Source organism: Pan paniscus, chromosome 6 (genome assembly GCF_029289425.2).
Source record: "Pan paniscus chromosome 6, NHGRI_mPanPan1-v2.0_pri, whole genome shotgun sequence".
In the NCBI taxonomy this organism is placed as follows: Eukaryota; Metazoa; Chordata; class Mammalia; order Primates; family Hominidae; genus Pan; species Pan paniscus.
The window spans coordinates 49,659,966-49,682,906 of record NC_073255.2 but is presented as its reverse complement, the minus strand read 5'-3'; the positions used below and the strand labels follow the sequence as shown (position 1 = coordinate 49,682,906).

Here is a 22,941-nt window from a genome sequence, read left to right as displayed (position 1 = left end):
TAAGCACAGCTCCGTCCCCTCCCCACGGGTGAGCACTGTGTTGTACTGACTCCCTGCCCTCCTTGATGACTTTAGCACCTGGGTATGAATTCCATACATATTTGGTTTTGAGCTTTATAAAAATGGCATCATACTGTATGAACTGTCTTGCTTTTTCATCCCACGTTGTTTCTGAGAGGTGTTTGTGATGGAGCACAGGGCCACGGTGCCCATGCATTCCTCAATCATTTCTCCAGCCTTCTGAGGATGGGCTTCTGGGTTGTTTGCAGCCTTTTGCTTGTCCCAGTCTCCTAGTTTCTCCACTCCACCCGGGAGCATCACGTTTGCAACAGGCAGGGCAGGTGGTGCATCAGATGTCCAGGACAGTCATTTGACACCCAAGAAAGGAGGGCCTGGGGCCTGGATCAGGCCATGGCTGAGTGGGACTTTGCCAGGCTGTCTCTGCACCCAGCGACAGGAGTGTGCATGCTGCTGCTTCTTTTGTTTCCTCCACTTCTGTTCCCTCATCCAGAGAGGGCAGAAGAGCTGGAAACAGAGGCTTTGTCAGGGAATAAGGAAGCCCACCTGTGTGGTCCCAAATGTCACAGGGGCAATGCTCACACCAGATACCTCCCTCCTTCTCCTCCCTGCAGCCTCTGGGCTCCCACAGACAGATGCCCTCCTCTAGTGCCTCCAGGGGCAGGCCTTGGCCGCCAGCCTGAGGATGCCCAGCGCTCCCCTCCTCCCCTAGGTTCCTGTGTTCCCCCAGTTCTTGCCTCTCCTGCTGGCTGGCTGGGAAGGCCCTCAAGGATGGGGCCCAGGACTGGAGGAAAGGGTGACCTGGACCCCCACCAAGCTGGACAGGCAGATGGTAGGCAGGACACACCTCTGCAATCTCTGGGAAGTGACAAGCAGAGGCCTCCCAGGGACAAGAGCTGAGAAGGATGAGCCCCTGGCTGGGCTGGGGCTGCCAAACAACTGTCTCAGTGCCCCAGGGCAAGCCCAGATAAGGTGACATAGTGGCAAATGTCTCTCCTGGGCAAGCCTGGGATGCTTCACAAAACAGCTCTTCAGCTGAAGCCAACTTGGAAAATTCCAGGGAAAAGGAAATTTACTATGGGGCGGGAATAGCCGAGCCTTGGCTTGAAACATCCAGAGCTCAACCTGGGGCCCCAAAAGCCACTTGAAGGTCGACCTGGCCCCCAGGTCCTGCACAAGCTTTGCAGGCACAGACGCCCAAGCTTTAGGCAGGTCGCTGGCTTACGAGGAGAAAATAGTCCCTGGGAGCACGAAGGAGGGACTCGGCCAGGCCCACCAAGAGGGAGTCCTTTAATAGAGATCGGCACAGACAGGAGACACAACAGCCCAGGCGCCCTGCTCGCACAGGCTGGGGCCCTGAGCCAACAGATGCAGTGGCTTCCTCCTCCCCCACCTGGGTGTGGGCCCATGGGGTGGAGACAGAGAGGTGGCTTTAAAAAACACAGCTGTACTAATTCTTCACTTTCACAGAGAAGGGGAACTTGGGAGCGCAGCCCGCTAGAGAATCTTTACACAGAGCTGAATCTGAGAGCCCACCCACCCACCTCGGCCAGGCCGAAGCTCACTGTCCCCCACCCATTGGAGGTTCCTCCCTGATCTGTCTGCACATGGGAAGGAGCAGAGCGCACAGGGAGACCGGGCTGTACAACAGGAACATGCTGGCTGGACAGCTGGCTCCCCTCTCCCAGCTGTTAGTGTTTCTACACTATGTACATTGTTGTGCTTTGTAGCTCCCCCACCCCGAGGCCTCTGCTTGAAGCTGGGGTGGGGAGAGGAACCTGACACCACACACGGCTGGGCTGCCAGAGCTCCAGGCCCCCAAGAGGCTGCCATTCAGCGAGGTTCCAAGAGCTGGACTGCTGGGCACAGGGGCCACTGGAGCCAAAGGCCCAGGGGACAGAGCCAGCCCTGCCAGATGCCCAGCTCTGCCCAGTGGAGGAGTTGTTGAAACAGAAGGATCAATGCTGGACAAGAAGCAGGCTGGGTGGGAGCAGGCAGGGGTGGAAGGACAAGGTGTGAGGCTGTGAGACCAGGGGCGTGAGATGTGTGTGTGGACAAGGCTGGACAGGGCTGGGCAGGGGCACCTCAGCAAAAACCGTTCTGCAGCAGCAGGCTTGGTAGAGGGAGGTGGCGAGGGCTGCCGGCCTGGGAGCCCCTCCTATCGAGCACAGGGCTGCTTCCAATTCAGGGGCAGGGCTGGCGGCAGAAGGCTCTGGCTCCAGGTGTGTTTTGGGGGAGGTTTGGGAAAGACCACCGGGTGTCCCATGGGGCTGGGCATGAAGGGCAGGGCTGTGGTGACATCTGTGAGCGTGTCCCCGCCGGGCTTGGGGTAAACAGGATCAGTTGTTCTCAAACAGAGAAAGCAGGTCGTCATTGTTGTTCGTAGGGAGGTCGGGTGGGCCCAAGTAGGACAGTAGCTCATCAGGGTTGGTCAGTTCCGGGAGCAGCTGAGGACAAAGTGAACTCTGTTAGCAGCTTTGGTCACTGACTGGCCACACCTGAGTGACCATCCTGTCACCACATCCCGGCCCTGTCTCCAGGCACAGTGGGGATGCTGAGCAGCCCCTCCTCACACACAGGCCGGGTGCGGGGCCCCACCATAGGCCTGCATGTGCTCAAAGAGGCACACGCCACCCCCTGGGACCTCCCTGCAAGGTTGCTCTGGGGCCAGAACAGCTCGCAACATGCTGTTCAATACCACCAGGAAATGGGATGTGAGGGAGTGCAGCCACTCCACACTCCCTCTGTGCATCAGCCTGGGTGGGGATCCCCACCGTGATGCCCCAAGGTGAATGCTGGTGGTGGAATTCCATGCCCCTAGGATTTTCTGCTTGGAGCTGTTCTTCCTAACTTTTTCATGTTGAACTTCTAGAATGAGTTTCATGTTGAACTTCTAGAATGAGTTTCTATTATGGTCCAGGGACAGTCAGTTCTGTCCTTCATGTACTGAGTTTGCACTCCCATTCCACCTGTGAGTCAAGACCCAGGGCTACTGAGCAAATGGACAGACGAAATTTGACTCTAAGGACCGTGCTGTCAGCTTCCAGTGCAGTCTCCTCTGAGACTCTGCGTCCGCCCGTACGGCATCCAGGCCCCTCATGAACACAAATGTGGTACATCGCATCCCACCCGCAGCTACTCCAGGTATCTAATTCATGAACAAAAGCTGCATTTAGTTGACCTTATCTGACCGGCTCTCTGAGGGGTCAGTCTTCCCTTCCAGAACACACCTGGAACAGACACACCACCTCTAGCCCTGGCTCCCACGCACTCCCCAGCATGGGGCCTGGTACTCACGTCCAGAGCTGGTTCTGGGGCCTCCCCGGCTCCAGACATGCTGGGGGGCCCCATCACGCCTGTGGCAGGACTGAAGGCCAGTTCACCCGTAGGTCCTAAGCTCGCTTGGCCCAAGGACTGCCGGGACGCTGGGGGAGGGTTTGAATGGTGCAGCTGGGGACCTGGAGGGGCCCCAACGTTGGAGGTGTGTAGTCCTGGTGTCCCAGGATTGTGAGTGGGGTCCAGGTGACCTGCTGGTGCCATCTGAAGACAGAGAGAAGAACTTGTTAAAACAGCTCAGGGGCTCCCCTGGGGAGACAGGGCCCCTTGGCCTCTCGGCTTGGCACTGACCTGGCCTGGGAGGCAGGCGGTAGACTTCTCTGAAGTCAGGAGGCTGCTGGGAATGTCAGACTGGTAGGAGATGGGGGGTGGCCCCGGGGTGAACTCAGCAAGGGTTGGGGTGCTGGGCGTGGTGGGTGGGAAGGACTCAGGGAAAGTTCCAGGCCCCAGGAAGCTGGAACCTGTGAGAGGAGAGTCGGGGCCTGGGTGAGGGCTGGGGAAGGCCACCGCTGGCAGAGGAGCCAGGAGGGAGGCTGGCTGTGGCATGGGTGGGACTTGCAGTGCTCACCCACAAACAACAGCGGGTTTTGCAGAAGTCGCTATTTGGAAAAGGGCATTTCTTCTCATTGCTGCCAAGGGAATTGGCCTTGGGACATTCCTAGGAGTGAAGGTCTCGGAGGTTATAGGAATGGGAGCAGCCACAAACAAACGCACCACGCGTGTGAGGTGGGTCCCAGAGGGGGGCCCCAGATGGGGCCAGTCCTGTGAGGTGTTCCAGCCAGGAGCCCCTTAATCCAAACGGGGAAGGAAGGGTGGAGGCCCCACTGTCTGTTTCCTGGGACCATAGCCGAGACTGTGCCTTCACCGCCACGTCCCTGAGATGGGAGGGGCTGGAGGTGCCCCGCGGCATGTTTTGTGTGGCAACACTGATAACCTAGGTGTGTGACCTGCATAGCCACATTCTTGCAGGTGAGGAGACTGATCTGGGGAGAGGAGCCATATGCCCAGGGTCATCTGAGGTTCAAGGCTAGCCTGCTGTACTTACCCTGGCCAGGGTAGTCGCTGGGGGCAGGGACTGAGGGGGGCTGCAGGGGGGCAAAAGGGGCAGCGCCGGGGCCCAGGGCGGCGATCATCTCCATCACGCTGGGCATGAGCACGTGGGCGGGGCTCACGGTGCGGCAGCGCTTCAGTGCCGGCCCATCCGGCTCCTCCTTGATGTGCATGTCAGGCTTCACGGGCACTGGCTTCCAGCTGCACGTGGGGTCGATGGTGATCTCCTCATAGTCAGAGCTGGGCAGGGACAGGTGGGGAATGGTTACCTCCTGGCCTGCTGCTGGCCCGGCACCCACTGCCCCTCCCAGCCCTGGGCTGTTTCCAGGCAGGTTCCCCCACTCAAATGCTTGCTTCCACCCAGCACCTTCCACATCGAGCAGGACGCTGGGCCCAGCACCAACACTCAGGTAGGACACACACGCTGTCTCTGGCCTGGAATCCAGCCTGCTCCATGCCGGAAAGAGGCTGGAAGGCTGCACTTGGCAAGGGACATCCCCCGACACGTCCTGGGGCTGCCCTCCAGTGGCCACAGATGCAGGGATCACAGGAAGAGGATGCTTACTTCTGAATGTAAATCAGGATGCCCAGCATGTACTGGTCCACCTCCAGGCCCTCCAGCAAAGCTGTCTTGCTGTGGGGAAAAAAAGGGACACAGCTCAGAGACCTTGCACAACCCTGTCCTGGGCACAGGCCCTGTCATTTCTCAGCCCTGTCAGCTGTGACCCTGCATGAGGCAATCCTGTGTGAGGCAACTGAACAAGGTAACTCTGTGTGAGCTGACCCTATGTGAGGTGACAGTACAAGGTGACCCTGTGTGACTGACCCTTGTGTGAAGTGAAAATAGGAGGTGATCCTGTGCATGTGGTGACCCTGTGTGAAGTGACTCTGCACAAGGTGACTGCATGAGATGACCCTGCATAAGGCCACCCTATACGAGCTCTCTGCACTGAGCTGCACAACCCCAGTCCATGCAGTGACTTCTCCCAGCAGGCTCGTATCTTTGATGATGCTGTTGGAGGTTTCACCCATGAAAGCCTCTAAAAGCACCAGCCCCTCCTCCATCACACGCTGCATCTGAGACTCACTTGCACACAGGACACCTCCAAGTCCCCCGCTCACAGTTGAGCTGCAGGTACGACTCCAGGTCAAAGCACTGTAGAGAAATGGGAAGAAAGTCAGTTTCTCATTGTGGGTAGGACAGGGAAAATCTGGTCACTCTGCGATCCATTTTCAGGAATGTGTGACTTATTTACATGCATAACTGAGATACTGCATGTACCAGGTTTTCACTGCAACATCATTCTAATGGATCAAGGTTGGGAACAGCCCAAACAGCTCTCACTGAGACTGGAATGCTATGTGGCCAAAGCAAGCATCAGGCAGCTGTGCTGACTGGGACCCACTTCCAGAACATGGTGTTTTTGTTTTGTTTCAAGACAGAGTCTCGCTCTGTCACCCAGGCTGGAATGCAGTGGCTCGATCTCAGCTCATTGCAACCTCCGCCTCCCAGGTTCAAGCGATTCTCCTACCTCAGCCTCGTGAGTAGCTGGGATTACAGGCACACACCACCATGCCCCAGCTAATTTTTGTAATTTTAGTAGAGACAGGGTTTCACCATGCTGGCCAGGCTGGTCTCGAACTCCTTACCTCGATCCGCCCACCTCAGCCTCCCAAAGTGCTGGGATTACAGGTGTGAGCCACCGCACCCAGGCTCAGAACATGGTGTTAAAAGAAGAAAAACGACAGCACAGAGCAGTTTGTGCAATAGGGACCACTATGTAACCACAGAGACAGTGGGCTGTGCATCTACTTGTTCATACCCAGAGTATTTCTGCAAAGACAGACGCTAACGATGGTCACCCTTGGGGGTAGAGCAGGAAGACTGGACCCTGCAATCTTATGCCTTTCAAAACTTGAACCCATGAATGAAGCAGGCAGTAAAAAAGTTAGTAAAATGATAATTATATTTGGAAGAAAAAATAGCCTAGTCTTGGAGGAGCCAGGCCCACCTGCCTCCTTGGCATGGGAGGCCTGTCCTGTCAGCCTGACAGCCAAGGCACTCGGAGTTCACGTCTGTCCAGAGAATGACACTGATGTATCGACTCAAGATATTTTAGCAGCAGCAAATTCCAGCAAGACTCTGCAGTAACCACCTACCTGTATGTGGCGACAGTCATGACCTCGGGCAGGGAGCTGGATCCTGCGGAAGGTGATGGGGCACTTCAGGGACACCTTGATAGCTGTCTGCTCCACCCCGTCCTCTCCGTTGGGCCCAGGGGTGCCAGGGATGGTGCCGCTGCTGAAGTTCCGCTTTACTGACATCAACAAGGTAAAGGACTTGAGTAAAGGGTCCCCAAGATGGGGAGGTGTGAATGGGGATGCCAACGAGGCAGGGACCCAGTCACTGACCCACTGACAGCTCTGAGGGGCCACCTGGAGCTAACCACTGCCCCTACTGCAGAGCCACCTGTCCAAGGAGAAGGCCTGGTGTGACATGAGGAGGTGCCCACAAGGAGGATTGTTGGGCTTGGGCATGGGCCACACAGAATGGGGATGGCTGCCTGGCAGCTGAGGGGCAGGAGCCACTCACTCTTGGTGATGCAGTGCTCAGCAGGCAGGAGGCGCTTTTTGAGGAGGCCCTGCAGCACCGAGCGGACGGATGGGCGGTGCACTAGCTGCAGCACGAAGAGGTGGGACTGCAATACAACGGGAGGATGTCATCAGGGGGACTTGGGCCAGGGGCCACCCTGGCCAGGTAAAGGGTGTGCTGGGGGGTGTGTGTCAGGGGCTGCCAGGTGGGGAAGGGACAAGGCTGAGGGCAGGGTGAGCTGGGGGTGGGGGTTCAGCCAACAAAACTCCTCAATGGCTTGGCCCCATCCAGCTGCCTTTCCTGGCCTCAGCGCCCTGCCCACGCTTGTATCCATCTCTACAGCTGTGCTGGGCATCCTGCCGGTCTAACCATTGCCTAGTCACCACTTCTCCATGAAGAGAATCACCTCAAGTCCCCTTGAACGTTCCCCCTGCTCGCACATCCACAGTCACAGATGCTGGGTCTGTGTTGACATCTGCCACATCCCCGACAATGTGGTGTGTGGCCAACCCGTCCCCAAGGCCCTCATGCCCAGGCTGACTAGTGCACTCATAAGCCATGTCTTTCTTCTCTAGCCCAAGGGTGACCCTGATGCTTGCTAGAACCGGTAATGCTTGATCAGCCGGGGACTCCGAGCTCCAAGAGCTTTCTGCATATCCTGGTTTCTCTTACATAATTAATGTGAGCATCAAATCTAGTCAATTTATTCTAACTGGAAAACAGCTAGGGTATATTACTGGATCGCTTTCTTAAAGGGCAAGGATGACAGATTAAAATGGAAATACAAGGCAGTAACAAAGAGAAGCAACGCATTTTTCTGAAATAATAAAGCCCCCACGTCCTGCTCTCCACCCTGCAAGGGGGCACACATGCTACAGCAGGCGGTGGACAGCAAAACAGCAGGCGGCGGCATGATCTGATGGTGCTGCAGGCCGGCCCGCCCATGTCCTGGCTCCGCTCCCACTGCGCCGCTGGGCCAGGCCCCGCCCACACCCCGCCCCACCCCACGGCACCGCTGGGCCAGGCCCCGCCCCACCCCGCCCCACGCCACAGCACCGCCCCCTCGGCGCAGGACACGCACGCAGCAGCAGGCGGTGACGGTGATCTGGATGGTGTTGCGGCCTGGCTGGCACACATGCTTCAGGTAGAGTGGCTTGTGCGAGGTCTTGTTGTCGCCACGCTCGATGGTGAGCGGCGTGGCATTGACGCTGACCTGCACCGAGGCTGGCCAGTTGGTGTTCATCTGCCGGTCCTCGTGGTGGTAGCACTTGAATTGCAGCTCCAGGTCAGGCCTGCTCAGGAAGATGGGTGGACACCCAGAAAACAGGCCCTGAGAGTGTGGGAGGAGGAACAGAGCCTCGTGGGGGTCAGGTGGGGGCCAGGCGGAGCTCACCTCATTATCAGGGTCTTGTAGACTGAGTCTCGCAGCTGGAAGACGTGGTTGCTTACAGCCAGGTTGTGCTGCAGGCGGAAGGGCTCCAGGACCACCCCATCGCGCACAGGGAAGGTCAGCCGCAACTCGTCACAAGGCCCGCTTCCTGGGAGCAGAGGCCACTGGCTGTGAGCTGGGTTGCCCCAGCCAGAGCGTCTTGTGTCACTCAAGGAGGGCAGCGGCTCCCCAGCCACCTTCCCCGCAGGGACCTTGGTGAAGGGAGCCCCTCCTGTCAGGCACTGCTTGGCAGGCCTGAGTGGTGCCCTGGGGCTGGGGCCACGGGCAGCATCTCTCCTGAGGCCTGGGCATTCGGTCGTGATGTTCTGTCTTGCCTCCTGCCTCAGCAGCCCAGCCCAGTGTCCCCTAAACCATAATAGGGGAACATGTCCCCAACCCAGACAAAAGGTGTTTCCAGTGCTTTCAGAGAGACTGGGAGGCCAAGGTGTGTGAAGGCCTCCTGCAATTGCCCTACAGCTCTGTTTAGAGTTCTACGATCCCAACTTCTGCTGCTGTGGTCTCCCTGGAATGGGCTTCCAGGGTTCATAAATCCCCTGAAATTATATACAACATTTTGTGCACAGGGGAGAGAAGAGCCACAGCCTCCTTTGCAAAGAAAGCCACAAACAGAACAAAAAGGTGAAGGCTTGGCACTAAGCGACTTGTCTTTAAGAAGATGGAATCCTTGGCCTTTTTTTTTTTTTTTTTTAAGACAGGGTCTTGCTTTGGGACCCAGGTTGAAGTGCAGTGGCAAGATCATACTCACGGTAACCTTGAACTCTTGTGCTCAGCCTCCCAAGGTGCTGGGATTACAAGTGTGAGCCACCACACCCAGCCCTTTTCTTAGGGATATGGCAGCCATCCCCTGTCCCCCAAGCTCCTACAGGACTCTCTGGAGTCCTGTGATTCCCCCATGCCCACCCTGGCCTTGTCACCCCGCTGTCCCAAGAGTGGACAGACTTACCAGAGGGCGATGAGTGCAAGGAGTTGAGGTTGGGCTTGAGATCAGGCAAGAAGGGAGACTTGACCTCTTGGTTTGGTGACATGTAAGGGATGCTGCTGCTTGGGGTCATGGGTGGCGTGGGGTTCCCTGGCAGTGGGGAACTGGGATAGCCCGGGATGGAACGGGTAGGCTGTAGGGTTGAGCACAAACAGTCAAGGCAGATTGCCAGGGTGGATGGGAGTGGAGTCTGTTCACGGCGCACCCACTGGGAACCATGATAACAGAGGTGGACAAGAGGCGGCCCCAGGGGTGCCTGCCCGGTCGCCCTCTCTCCATATGCCCACCCTGTGAGCCTCCCGGCCCATCCTCCCGGCCAGGCCCCCTACCCCACTCAGGCCAGGTTGGCTGTAGCTGACGCTGCCCCCGTTGAAGCTGGCGCCCTGCCCGTTGAACTGCTCTGTGGGCTGCGGGAGAGAAAACTGCATGCACCTGGGGCTCCAACCTGACCCCTGCCGGGCCCCCTGGACCTGACCCTAGAAGCCCACCATACACGGTCTTCTTTACACTCTCTTGTATTTTCCAAATAATCTACAAGTAACACTACTTAAAGCAATCATAGCCACAGAGGAAAATGATCAAACAGGTTGGAGGGGCTGAAAAGACAAAAGCACGCTAAGCCCTCCTCCTCTCCTCCCCCAAGCTGCACCACCCGGCGCACCCAGGCTCCCAGGGAGGTAGGCTCTGCCCATGCACCCAGAAAGGGTGCATGGCCAGCAGCGAGGGCCTGTCCTCTCACTGGATTTCTCTGCAGCAAGTAGAAGGAATGACACTTTTCCATAAAGAACATTCAAATGTTTTGGGTACCCGCCTGCTGCTCCCTGCACAGGATACCCGAGATATATGAATCTTGTAGAGGGTCCTTTCGGAACTGGATCCCAAACCCCAGGAGCTGCTCCTGCACTGGTCAGAATGCCCCCACCCCCCACCCCCCATCTCCTGTAGAGCTGTGGTCCATGAGCACACATGGACCTACACATCCTGCTGGCCCCTTTAGCCACCCTGTCGCTCTCGAGGACAGGACTGCCCCAAGGTCCCCTGTCCCACAGCACTCAGCATGGAGCCCGGCACAGGGCCTGGAGGAGCCTGCCCTACCTTATAATGCAGTCCCGTGGGGCCAGGCACGGACAGGGACTGGGTCATGCCCTGCTGCAGGGGCAGCCTGTGCCCAGGGTAGGAAGGGGAGGGGGCAGGGGGCTGCCCAGGGCTGGGCGCAAACTGGGCGGTGCTGGGTGCGTACTGGCCTCCTTGCAGATACTGCTGCCCTGGATACACCTGAAAAAGAGGCAAAATGCCTCAGGCATCAGGGGAGCTGGTTCCAGAAGGAAAGTGGAGTCTCATGTGTGGCAGGGTTGGGGGAATGGAGATTTCCTGGTTCCCTTGAAGATCCTGCTGTGACACTGTCAGGCACAGGCAGTTCTCACATGCAGAAGCCTGTTTTTTGTTTTTTGTTTTTTAATTTGAGACAGTCTCACTCTGTTGCCCAGGCTGAAGTGCAGTGGTGCAATCTTGGCTCACTGCAGCCTCCACCTCCTGGGTTCAAGCAATTCTCCTGCCTCAGCCTCCCAAGTAGCTGGGATTACAGGTGCACACCACCACGCCCGGCTAATTTTTTTTTTTTTTTTTTTTTTGATGGAGTCTTATTCTGTCACCCAGGCTGGAGTGCAGTGGCATGATCTCAGCTCACTGCAACCTCTGCCTGCTGGGTTCAAGCAATTCTCCTGCCTCAGCCTCCCAAGTAGCTGGGACTGCAGGCGCCCGCCACCACACCCGGCTAATGCTTTTTGTATTTTTATTAGAGATGGGGTTTCACCATGCTGGCCAGGCTGGTCTTCAACTCCTGACCTCGTGATCCACCCGCCTTGGCCTCCCAAAGTGCTGAGATTACAGGCGTGAGCCACCGCGCCCGGCCTAATTTTTTCTATTATTAGTAGACATGCGGTTTCACCACATTGGCCAGGCTGGTCTTGAACTCCTGATCTCAAGTGATCCACCTGCCTCAGCCTCCCAAAGTGTTGGGATTACAGGCATGAGACAGCATGCCCGGCTTTTGCTTTTTTTTTTTTTTGAAACAGGGTCTCACTCCTGTTGCCCAGCCTGAAGTGCAGGGGAGCGATCACAGCTAACTGCACCCTCAACTTTCTGGGTTCAGGCGATCCTCCCACCTCTGCCTCCCAAGTAGCTATGACTACAGCCACATGCCACCACACCAGGCTAATTTTTGTAGAGACATGGTTTCGCCATGTTGCCCAGGCTGGTCTCAAACTCCTGAGCTCAAGGGATCCACCCTCCTTGGTTTCCCAAAGTGCAGGGACTACAGGCGTGAGCCACCATGCCCAGCCAGAAGCCTGCTCTTTACCACAGCTCTAAAGAGTGCCTGGGTGAGGGAGTTGGTACCCAAGGCCCCAAACTAGGTGACCTGGACACTCACCTCAGAGTAGGTTCTCTTGACCCCCTGTCGGGGCAGTGGCTGGGCCTGGGGAGGCCCAGGATACCCATGTTGGGGCAGACGCTGCCCTGCATACAAGGTTGTCATTCCTGCTGCCCGGGTGGGGTTCATAGCCAAGGGGGAGAGGCCAGAGGGGCCCATCACCCCTCCTATGCCAGTAGGGTTCATGCCAGCGGGGACACTAGGCCCCCGGGGACCTCCATGCTGCAGAAACTGGCTGTTAAAAGACTGTCCGGCCCCCATCTAGGAAGAGAAAAAAGAAGGATGGTCCAGGTCCCACCCACAAAGGGCTCCAAAAGATAGGCATAAAACCCGCCCACCCACCCATGTGGGCACCATACCCTTTCACAGGACACCCCAGAAACCTCTCCCCTCAGACCCTCACTCCTTCCCACACATCTCTCTTTTACTGGCTTCATGAGCCCTGGCATATTCCATGCTTGTCCCTGGAGCCCACTGTCTGGCTGAGTACCTCCTCCCAGGCCCTCAGGCTGGCTGCCATGTGGGAGGAGCTGCTGAGGGGGCTCACCGCTCCATACTGGCTCAGCTCCTGGCTCTGCTTCTCCTGGAGAGCAGCCACGGTGGCTGTGGCTGTGGCGGTGGCAGTGGCTGCCGCAGCAGCCACAGCCGCAGCAGCTGCCGCTTGCGTGAAGTCAGTGGAGGGTCTTGCAGCATGTGAGGGGAGGCCCAGGCCCCCCGGGCCGCCTGCATACCTGCAGGAGACACAGGATTGCCACGCTCTCTGCGTGGGCTCATGAGGGCCAGGACTGTGCTCACCCCAGAGGCATGCAGCACCCAGGGGGGAGCCCATTCTTTCTAGACCCTCCACTACAGCTGTCAGGAAGCAGAGAGGGAACGTCCAGCTGATCAGCGCCACAGTTCTGAGGTGCCTGCCAGATTGATGGCTCCTAGCATACCTGCCAGGTGAGGGGACTTGCTTACCCGGTGGTGAAGCCGGGGGCCCCAGGGTAACCCCCGCGGCTGTACACGCCTTGCTGCACGTAGCCCTTGTTGGCGCCGCCTTCAGCAAACGCCTGCTGTCCCAGGCACTGTGGGGAGGTCAAGGCGGAGCTGCCCCCTGCCACACCAGGCATCATGGAGCTGCCAGAGGGACTCCCTGCAGGGCCCATGGGGTTCCCCAAAACCTATGAGGAAGCAGGAATCACCAAAGGGAACCAGCCAAACAACGTGCTTCATGCAGCAGCTCCAAAGTGCTAGAAACCAACAGGCCTGGCAAGCGGGTTGGGGGAGAGGTGGGGGGGACAGGGTATAGCACGGGAAGCAGGGAAAGCAGCTGTCCACAGGTAGGTTGGGGCATTTTGTGAAGGCTAGGTGAAGACAGGAGAAGAAAATCCCACAGCAGGTGTGGAAAGAGAACCAGTGTCCAAAGACTTAGGGGACTCAGGAGGCCCCATCCTCATGTCATGCCTCAGCCTCTCTGTCCTCACCTCTCAGCCTCTTCGTCTCTCAGAGCTCTGAGGAGGCACTAAGCACTGCCAAGTGCTGGGAGGCTCTGTCTGCTCGGGGGTGGGGCACCAGTGGGTGCTTACCTGGCTCTGTGTCGCGTTGCCAACTCCCCACACAGTAGTGACCACGGACAGCGATCCAGCCGGCTGAGTGGCGCTTTGTTGCCAAGGCACAGACTCATACGCGAATGAACCATCACTGCAGGGAAAGAGGCTGCTGAGGCCTGGGTCAGGAAGCCACTGGTGTCCAAGAGTCTAGGATCTTCCAGAAATGCCACCCCCAACCCCAGGGCCTGAGGGGTGGGCAGAGGAGCCCACACTCACCCGTGTGGCGCGGGGGGCAGGGCAGGTTTCATGGGGTTCATGGAGTTCATTGGCAATGGAGCAGCCTACAGGCCGGGTCTGACGGTTTTTATCTGGAACTCAGCTGCTCTGGCTGCCCGACAGGAAGGAAGGGATGTTAGCTGCGATGCAGCCAGGAGACCCTTTCAGCAGGGTGGAGGGACCCCGGTGCCAGCAGGCCCCACCTCTTTCTCAATAAGGGACCCCTGGGCTCTGATGGCAGGCAAGGCAGTGGAGGGGCCTAGTACTGACCCACCCCACTCACTCTGGTGAGGCTCTGCCCCCACAAATACAGCCTGGAGGCCAGCATGAACCCTTTCTGACCAGGCCCTGCCACCCAGAGTCCCTGGATCAGCCCTAGAGATGGACTTCCTGATTCCAAATACTTTCCCCACTCTCCCGCCCACACCGAGGCCTGGCTATCCATATAAAGCCAGGGACAATCCTAGCTACCCCATGGAAACTGGGGTTTAGAGAGGAGCCAGTAGCCAGTAACCCCACAGAAGGCCCTGGGGTGAAGGACAGAGGGCCAGTGGAGGTGAGGGGACTCCCTGCTCAAGGTCTTGTCTACCCTGAGTAGCCCAGGTAGGGGCATAGGCGGTTCTGGAGGCCAGGGGCTGAGAAAGCCGAGGAGGAGAGTGCAGGGGTGCGGTGATCACAGCAGTGAAGTGGTCAACCAACAACTCTCCATCCTGGCCTTGGGGAGGGACATGCAGGATACCTCCTGAAATGGGGTGTGGGGCCAGTAACCTGGGCTCTGGCTAGCAGCCCCTCCCAACAAGAAGGCCCTCTTTAGGGTAGTAGAAGGGCTCCAGGCCAGGGGACCTCAGAACTGACCCAGATTCCACCAAGTGGGGGCTGCCCGAGGCTGATATGGTCATAGGGGCCAGGCAGGCAGACCCACTGGCCCATCCATGACACCCCCAGGAGAGGGCAGGGACACACAGCACAATAGATGGAGGGTGGGCACCCACAGACCTGGCAGGGACTGTGACTTGGCCAGTGTTTCTAAGAAAGGGGCTGGGGAGACACTGAAGTGACTCTGCAAGATGGGGCTGAGTGGATACCAGTGACCTGGTGCTCAGGACAGAGCAGCAGAGGGGGTGTGTCAGGGAGGACGCATGCAGGACCACAGTGCTGGCACCATGGGACTTCCATGTGCCATGCTAAGTTTGCTCTCCCCATTTAGTAAATAAGCCACGGAAGTGACCACACCTTCAGGCTGCTTCTGAGTGCCACGCCTTCCGACACTGCCACAAGCAAGCCCCTTACCAAAGCAGGCCCAGACGTGCCCTGGGGCCCTGCCCCTGAGTGTCCCTGAAGGGCCCTCACTGGCACTACTCTGGGTTCTGACACTCCCAGGACCACCTGCCATGTCCACCTCTGCCTGCGTGGGCTATCCACAGAGGAACACTGGCTGCAGCACAGGAGAGGCCGCTTCAGCTGTTTCTCAGGAGTCCCCAGGCATGCTCGCCTTGGATACTACTCCCTTTTAGGGCCTACAAGGCTGCCACACACACAGACATGCCACCTGAGGCGTGCTGACCACTGGTGCCATCCTGCCATCGCAGCACTCACATGACCTCTCCCTGCCCCAGGAGAGGGTGGCCCCGCATTCATCTAGGCTGCCGTTTCTTGTGCTGACCGAGGGCCTCACCAATGGAGGTAGGAATAGCCTCACCCCTCAAAATATAGACCTGGAGATTCTGAGGGCGAGCTGTGTGCCCCGGGCCCCAGAGCAGGTGAGAAGTAGAGCTGAGCTCTGCCTGGGGAGTCTAACTAAGCATGTGGCCTTTCACTGGATCTTCCCATCACCGAGCACTGGGACTGGGGGGTACCAATTAGGGAAGAGGGAGAGGGCAGTGTTCTGGACTTCCTCACACCCTCAGGGGAGGCAAGACTTGATTCCCAGCCCATAGGCTCCTCCCCTTGCTCCCCCAGACCAAGTCCTGCCCAGGAAGCAGGGGTGAGGAAAACCAGGGGCTGATGGCTCCAGAAGGCTCCAGGCACCTGGACTCTGGGCAAGAACAGGCCTGGGAGCTGAGATGGCCCAGCCAGGCAAGGTAGGGGTGGCAATCCCAGTCCTATAGCCTGACTCAGGAATAGTGATGTTGGGGGACAGAGGAACCTGCCAACAGCCAGAAATTCCTCCCCAGAACTGCTGGGTGGGGCCTTGAGCAGCCATACACAGATTTTAGGACTTAGAATATAGATATGGTAATCAAAACTGTGTGGTACCAACATGGGAACAGAACCATGGGCCAACAGGCGAGACCAGAGAATCTGAAATTGATTTGCACAAATAGGCCCAAACGATGTCTGACAAAGGTGTGAGAGCAATTCAAAGGAGGAAGGACAGCCTTTCCAACCAATGGTGCTGGGACAATGGAGCCACTGGGCATCAAAACAACAAACAAAAAACACCTAAACTTCACACCTTATACAGAAAGTAACTCAAAATGGTTTATAGATTTAACTGTAAAACATAAATCTATAAAATATTCAGGAAAATATATAGGAGAAAATCTTTGTGATCTAGGCCAAAGAGCTCTTAGACCTGATACCAAAGGCATGATCCATAAAAGAAAAAAATTGATAAACTGGACTTCATCAAAATTAAAATTTTTCCTTTGTGAAAGGCCCTGCTAAGAGGATGAAAAGATAAGTTACAGGCCAGGAGAAATATCTGCAAGCTGCATATCCAACAAAGGACTAGTATCTAGAACATATAAAGAATTCTCAGCCAGGCACAGTGGCTCACACTTATAATCCCAGCACTTTGGGAGGCCGAGGCAGGAGGACTGCTTGAGCCCAGGAGTTAAGACCAGTCTGGGCAACAGAGTGAGACCCCCGATTCCTCAAGAAATTTAAAAATTAGCTGGGCGTGGTGGCATGCACCTGTGGTCCCAGCTTTTCAGGAGGCTGCAGTGGGGGGATCACTTGACCCCAGAAGGTGGAGGCTGGGGTGCGACATGATCATGCCACTGTACTCTAGCCTGGATGACAGAGTGAACCATGATTTAAAAAACAAAACAAAACAAAAAAAGAATTCTCAAAACTAAAAAAAAAAATTAAAATTAAAAACTCCAATTAGAAAATAAGCAAAAAACATAAAGAGACACTTTGCCAAAGAGAATATACAGATGGCAAATAAGCATAAGAAAAGATGCTCAGCATCACTAGTCAGTGGGGAAATGCAAATTAAAACCACAGTGAGATATCACTATACATCCATCAGAATGGCTAAAATAAAAAATAGTGACATCACTAAATGCTGGCAAGGAGAAACTGGATCTCTCACACATTACTAGTGGGAATGTAAAATGTACAGCCACTCTGGAAAACAGTCTGGCCGTATCATATGGAACTAAGCAAGCAGCTACCCTACTATGACCCAGCAACTGCACTTGTACACATTTATCTCAGAGAAATGAAAACTTATGTTCACATAAAAACCTGTACACAAATGTTTATAACTGCTTTATTTGCAAGAGCTATGGAATGGAAACAGCCCAGATGTCCTTCAATGGATGAATAGTTAAATCAACGGTGGTACATCCATAGCCTGGATGCAATATAAAGGAATGAACTACTGATATATGCAACAACCTGGATGAATCTCCAGAGAATTAATGCTCGGTGGAAAAAGCCAATCCCAAGAGGCTACATGGTGTATGATTCCTTTATTTAGCATTCTTGACACACCAAAATTAGGGAAATGGAGAACAGATTGGTGATTGCCAGGGGTTAAATGTGGGGGTAAAGAGAAAGGTACTAATCTCTTCTCCATTTCTGTAATTTTGTCAGGAGGAAGGTGGGCGTGAATATAAGAAGGCAACAGGCTGGGCACGGTGGCTCACGCCTGTAATCCCAGCACTTTGGGAGGCTGAAGTGGGCAGATCATTTGAGGTCAGGAGTTCGAGACCAGCCTGGCCAACATGGTGAAACCCCAACTCTACTAAAAACGTAAGAATTAGCTGGGCAAAAACTAACTGGGCGTATTGGTGGGCGCCTGTAATCCCAACTACTCAGGAGGCTGAGGCAGGAGAATCATTTGAACTCGGGAGGTGGAGGTTGCAGTGAGCCGATCGCACCATTGCACTCCAGCCTGGGCAGCAAGAGTGAAACTCCATCTCAAAAAAAAAAAAAAATAGAAGGCAACAGGCTGTAACCTCTTTACTGTATCAATGTAGTGTCGTGGTGCAATGTTGCACTAGTTTTCCAAGATGTTACCATTGGGGGAAACTGGGTAAAGACCAGAATAAATCTCTCTGTGTCATTTCTTATAATGCACATGAACCTTTAATTTTTTTTTTTTTTTTTTTTTTTTTGAGATGGAATCTTGCTCTTTCACCGAGGCTGGAGTGCAGTGGCACGATCTCGGCTCACTGCAACCTCCACCTCCCAGGTTCAAGCGATTCTCCTGCCTCAGCCTCCTGAGTAACCGGACTACAGGTGTACACCACCATAGTCCATGCCTGGCTAATTTTTGTATTTTTAGTGGAGATGAAGTTTCGCCATGTTGGCCAGGCTGGTCTTGAACTCTTGACCTCAAGTGATCCACCCACCTCGGCCTCCCAAAGTGCTGGGATTAGAGGTGAGCACCACCGTGTCCAGCCAATAATTTCAAAATAAAAAGTTTAATTACAATACAACTGCTACCACCAGCCTTCTGTCTCCGCAGAACTGCTGTGACAATCCTTCCCCACTAGAAAGCTGGTTGGGTTGGCTGGCCACTTTGCTGTCCCAAGAAGAACAGGGAGGGAATCTGGCAGGCAAGCAGATGTGCCCCCTCCCCTGCCTGTGGTCAAAGGCCTCAAAGTGCAGGCAGCACTCCGTGCAGCACTGCCTCATTTTAGGTCACCTAGGGCAGCAGCTCCCCAATTGCAGCACATCAAAACCAGCTTGCAGCTGGTGATGACAGGCTGCCCAGCCCCACCTGAAGTCAGTAGGATGGGCTGGGGCCTAAGCCCAGAATTTCTAACAAGTTTGCAGCTACTGCTGCTGCTGGTCCAGGAACTGTAGTTTGAGAACCTCAGATCTAGGAAATGCAGTGAGCTGGGGAGAAGGGGCACAGGGCAGGTACAGGGAGGGGAGGAGCCCACAGCAGGCTCCTATGTCACATGAGCCTGGGGAATTCCACCCCTGATGGTTCTCTGCTGTGGACAGGGACCACAAAGATTTCCAGTTCCCTCTGAGCTTACTCTTCACTGCACAGGGGGATTTCCTGCCGACCTGAACTCATGCCTCTGGTCTCCTCTCTGAGGACAGTCTCTCTGAAAAGACTTCCAGTCTCCAGGTCTGGTATCCTTGACCCTGTGCCCCTGATGATAAGATAGTGTTCTGCATTGTGTGTGTGCAGATCCTCTTCCCATCTCCTGGCTTTGAGTCTGGGTTGGGAACAAGCCTGGAGCCTGGAATCTGGATCCCAGATCATGCAAGGCCCATGCCCACCAAGGGTCTTAGTGCCTGGCGCTTTCCTTGTAAACTAACTCCAGCTGGAAGCTAGGACCCCTTGAGAGATGGACAAGGTCAGTCTAGAGGGCCACAAGGCTTTCTCGGGGGTCAGATCACATCTTCCTCTAGACAGAGTTACAGAACTCACTACCCAGACCTCTCTTCCCCAAATGTCCCAGAGTAGCTGCACCCCCAAGTCTCCTGGTTGACCTCCTGAGCCTTGTTCCATGCCACCTCTCTGCCTGCCTAGTCAGCTAGGAGCAGGACCAGCAAGTGGGCCCTGTGGCAGGCAACACTTCTCAATAGGTCACAAATCAGGACTCACTGTCTCCAAGATTGCAGGGTCAGGATCCAACCCAGGTGACAATGGAGTCAAAGGGTATTGAAGAAATGATGGCTGTGGAATGTTGCAGGAGCGGGGTCCTTGGTAGCAAAAAGTGGGGTACTCACATATACAGGTAGCTGAAAGTCCTGCCCCCTCTACCTGTAAGGCCACAGTACTAAAATGTCTAAGCGTGGGGCTAAGTCAGGATGCAGAGTTCATCAAAAAGTCCAGGAATAAGCAATGGCCCAGGCATGAGACATTTCAGTGAACAGCTGAAGGGACAACCTTAACCTGGCATCAGTTTACAATGTGTAAGATGGATATCTGGTAGCATCCTAGGACTGAGGACACATGACCACCTTCATGTCATCAGCCCTTGGGAGCTCAATCCCAATAATCAGGATGCTCCCCAAACATCTTAGGCCTGTCCTTCAGAAATCTACAACCGGCAACTGTCACCTGCTTGTTCTCTTCATTTACACTTCCAGCTTGTAACTATCCCCTGGGCATGACAAGGGCTAGAGGTCAGTACCTCTGGAAGTTAAGATTCCTTCACTTCTCCTGTTTCCACACTAAGCATCAAGGGATGCCCTCTGGTTCTAGCTTGCCAGAACTTGGTGGTGAGTCTGTGTCCATCCTATCCGTAATCACCACGGTCTCAGACCAAGTCACATGTTCCGTGTGTGTCCCTGTGAAATCTGCGATGACACAAATTAAAGACACCACCATGGATGTTCTGTAATACTGGAAAGAGGGTACCCTAGGGAGAAGGAGAGGCAGAACACTGCAGGGCAGAGGGTCCAGGGAATGGGAGGAGAGACACGGTAGGTGGAGGGGTAAACAAGGCACCGGGTGGAGGGCCGCGGTGAAGGACACCTGGCACTAGGGAAGACAAGGCACCTCAGGGGAGCAGGGCATCCTCACGCCTGAGCTTCAGTATGTCCAGTTTGGAAAGGGGTGTCCCCATCAAAACTGGCAGCTGGGGGCTGGCCGCTCAGCGTCGTTCAGCCCAGGAGCGGAACAGCTCCTCCGCGAGCAGGTGACGGCCTCAGACGGCCCCCGCATCGCCGTGCTGGTGGGCACGTAAGTAGGAGCGGAGGGGCGTACCATGTAGGTGAGACTGCCTGGCCCCAGAGCTAGGAACGATCAGGTTGGAGCGAAGGCCCGGCCAGCCTTCATCGCTCAGGAGAACCCCGAGCGCCGCTTACACCCCTCGGCCAGCCTCCAACAAAGACTCAGGGGAGGGCTGGACGACCCTGACGCCCACGGGGCCGAGCCTGCCCAAGACCACGACGCACGCGTGGCAGGTGCCGGCAGGTGGGCGGCAGAGCCTCTAGCCCCAGCCCAGCTGTGAACCCTACCGTGGCGCCGCAGCGGAACCGGGGCGCCCCGGGCGACCAGCTACACCTGCCTGCCCGCCCGCACCTGCCGGCCCGCACCTGCCGCACCTGCCCGCCCCCGCCGGCCCACACCTGCCTGCGGGCGGCGTTGCCAGGGGCCACCCCCAGGGCCCCGCTCACCTCCGCCCGGCCTGGCCCGGCCCCTCGCCGTGGCGGCCCCCGGCCGGCGCCGCTCCATGCGCTCAGCCCGCCCTCCGCGCCGCCCGCCGCCCCGGGGCCGCCGCCACCCGCGCCATCGCGCCGCCGCCCGCTCCGAGGGCACAATGGAGCCGCCGCCGCGCCGCTCATGCATATGCATGACGCCGCGCAGCCGGCCCCGCCTCCCAGGCCAGAGCAGCAGAGCCCCGAGCCGGCGCTCGGGGCGGGGGCGGCCGCGAGCCCGAGCGGCCCAAAGCGGCAGGGTGGGGCCAGGGCCGCAGGTGGCTGGGCGGGCAGGAGACGCAGCCTGATCCCGACCTGCGCCCCCAGCCCCCTCCACACCTTTCTGAACGCGGCGTCGGCAGAGCCACTGCGCTCTTCCTGCTCGCAGTCCGCCGGGAGCGGGGCGGGGCCTGGCGGCGGAGGCGGGGCCAGGACGCCGGGGCGGGGCCGAGTGGAAGGAGGGGCCAAGGTGCCGGGGCGGGGTCGGGAGGAGGAGGCGGAGCCAGAGAGCCGGGGTGGGGCCAGGGCTCGGGGCGGACCCCGGCGGAGGAGGAAAGGAAGAGTGAGTCCTTGCCCTTCCCCCACCCGCCCCGCCCGCGCCCCGCCCGCGCCCCCCCTGCTTCCTGGGAGTCCATTGCTCTGGCCTGGCGGGCGGGGACACGACTGGGAGACGGAGAGACCCAGGGTGCCACTTTTGGGAGGGGATCTTATTAAAGGACTCCGGAAGCCCCTCGTTAAAGCAGAAAACTAAACTTAACAAGTTCGCTTTCCTCACTGCTCTCTTCCCAGTGGTTCTCCTCCTGGAAAAAGTCACTATTGAGCTAGTCTAGCCTGATGGAATAGCCTCTCTGATCAGTTTCGATCTTTGAAATGCTATTATCAGCCTTTAAGTTATTCTTGACTTTTCCTACCGTAAGTTGAGGAAGACCACATTCTCTCAACTACCCATAATTAATTTTTCTTAATTGTGGTAAAATACACATAACGTAAAACTTACCATCTTAACTGTTTCCAAGTGTAGTTCTGTGGCACCAAGTACATTCACATTCTTGTGCAACCACCAACCGTCTCCAGGACTTTTTCATCTTCTCAAATGGAAACTCCATACCCAGTAAACACTAGCTCCCCATTCTTTCCTCCTCCTAGCCTTTGGCATTCACTATTCTACTTTGTCTCTAAATTAGACTACTCTAAGGACATCGTATAAGTGGAATCATACATTATATGTCTTTTTGTGACAGTCTTACTTTAGTTAGCACAGTGTCCTCACTTCCATCCATGTTGTGGCATGTGTCAGAATTTCTTTCTTTTTCTTTCTTTCTCTTTCTTTCTTTCTTTCTCTTTCTTTCCTTTCTCTCTCTCTCTCTTTCTTTCTTTCTTTCCTTTCTTTCCTTCCTTCTTTCCTTCCTTCTTCCCTCCCCTCCCTCCCCTTCCCTTCCCTTCTTTTTTTTGACGGAGTCTCACTCTGTCGCCAGGCTGGAGTGCAGTGGTGCAATCTCGGCTCACTGCAACCTCCACCTCCCAGGTTCAAGCGATTCCCCTGCCTCAGCCTCCTGAGTAGCTGAGACTACAGGGGCACGCCACCACGCCTGGCTAATTTTTTTGTGTGTGTGTTTTAGTAGAGACGGGGTTCATCATGTTGGCCAGGATGGAATCGATCTCCTGACCTCGTGATCCGCCTGCCTGGGCCTCCCAAAGTGTTGGGATTACAGGCGTGAGCCACCGCGCCCAGCCCCTTCTTTCTTATGGCTGAATAATATTCCATTGTATGCATATTCCACATTTAAGTTATCCATTCATCTATCAATGGATACTCCACAATTAATTTTTGACATTGTTGAAATTTCTTCCCTGAAGGCCGCCTCTGAACTCAGTGCTCTATTTCTTTTGGGAATCATTCGTTCATTGAACAAATATAGCAGGCCTGCTGTACAA

At 56.1% G+C, this 22,941-nt stretch overlaps 1 protein-coding gene across 15 annotated transcripts; it reads right to left on the bottom strand.

Annotated features, from left to right (window-relative positions):
- Positions 1-1,289: 1,289 nt before the first annotated feature.
- ZMIZ2 (zinc finger MIZ-type containing 2) lies at positions 1,290-21,459 on the bottom strand. Of its 15 annotated transcripts, none has more exons than XM_055115905.2 (20): positions 20,986-21,025; positions 19,998-20,163; positions 13,666-13,777; positions 13,426-13,540; positions 12,818-13,020; positions 12,405-12,588; positions 11,858-12,118; positions 10,522-10,701; positions 9,756-9,833; positions 9,391-9,559; positions 8,391-8,535; positions 8,079-8,289; positions 6,998-7,103; positions 6,565-6,722; positions 5,493-5,560; positions 4,970-5,038; positions 4,400-4,644; positions 3,646-3,815; positions 3,316-3,558; positions 1,290-2,465 (listed from the first exon to the last, which is right to left on the bottom strand). In XM_055115905.2, the coding sequence occupies exons 3-20, from the start codon at positions 13,713-13,715 to the stop codon at positions 2,358-2,360; spliced, it is 2,763 nt and encodes a 920-aa protein (XP_054971880.1). In that variant the 5' UTR covers positions 13,716-13,777; positions 19,998-20,163; positions 20,986-21,025; the 3' UTR covers positions 1,290-2,357. The 15 variants fall into 15 exon arrangements, 13 of the variants coding, with proteins under 13 accessions (XP_054971880.1, XP_054971878.1, XP_054971883.1 ...); XM_055115903.2 differs by having other exon boundaries at positions 8,391-8,562; positions 20,986-21,018; XM_055115908.2 differs by having other exon boundaries at positions 12,818-12,924; positions 20,986-21,018.
- Between the last annotated feature and the right edge of the window lie 1,482 nt (positions 21,460-22,941).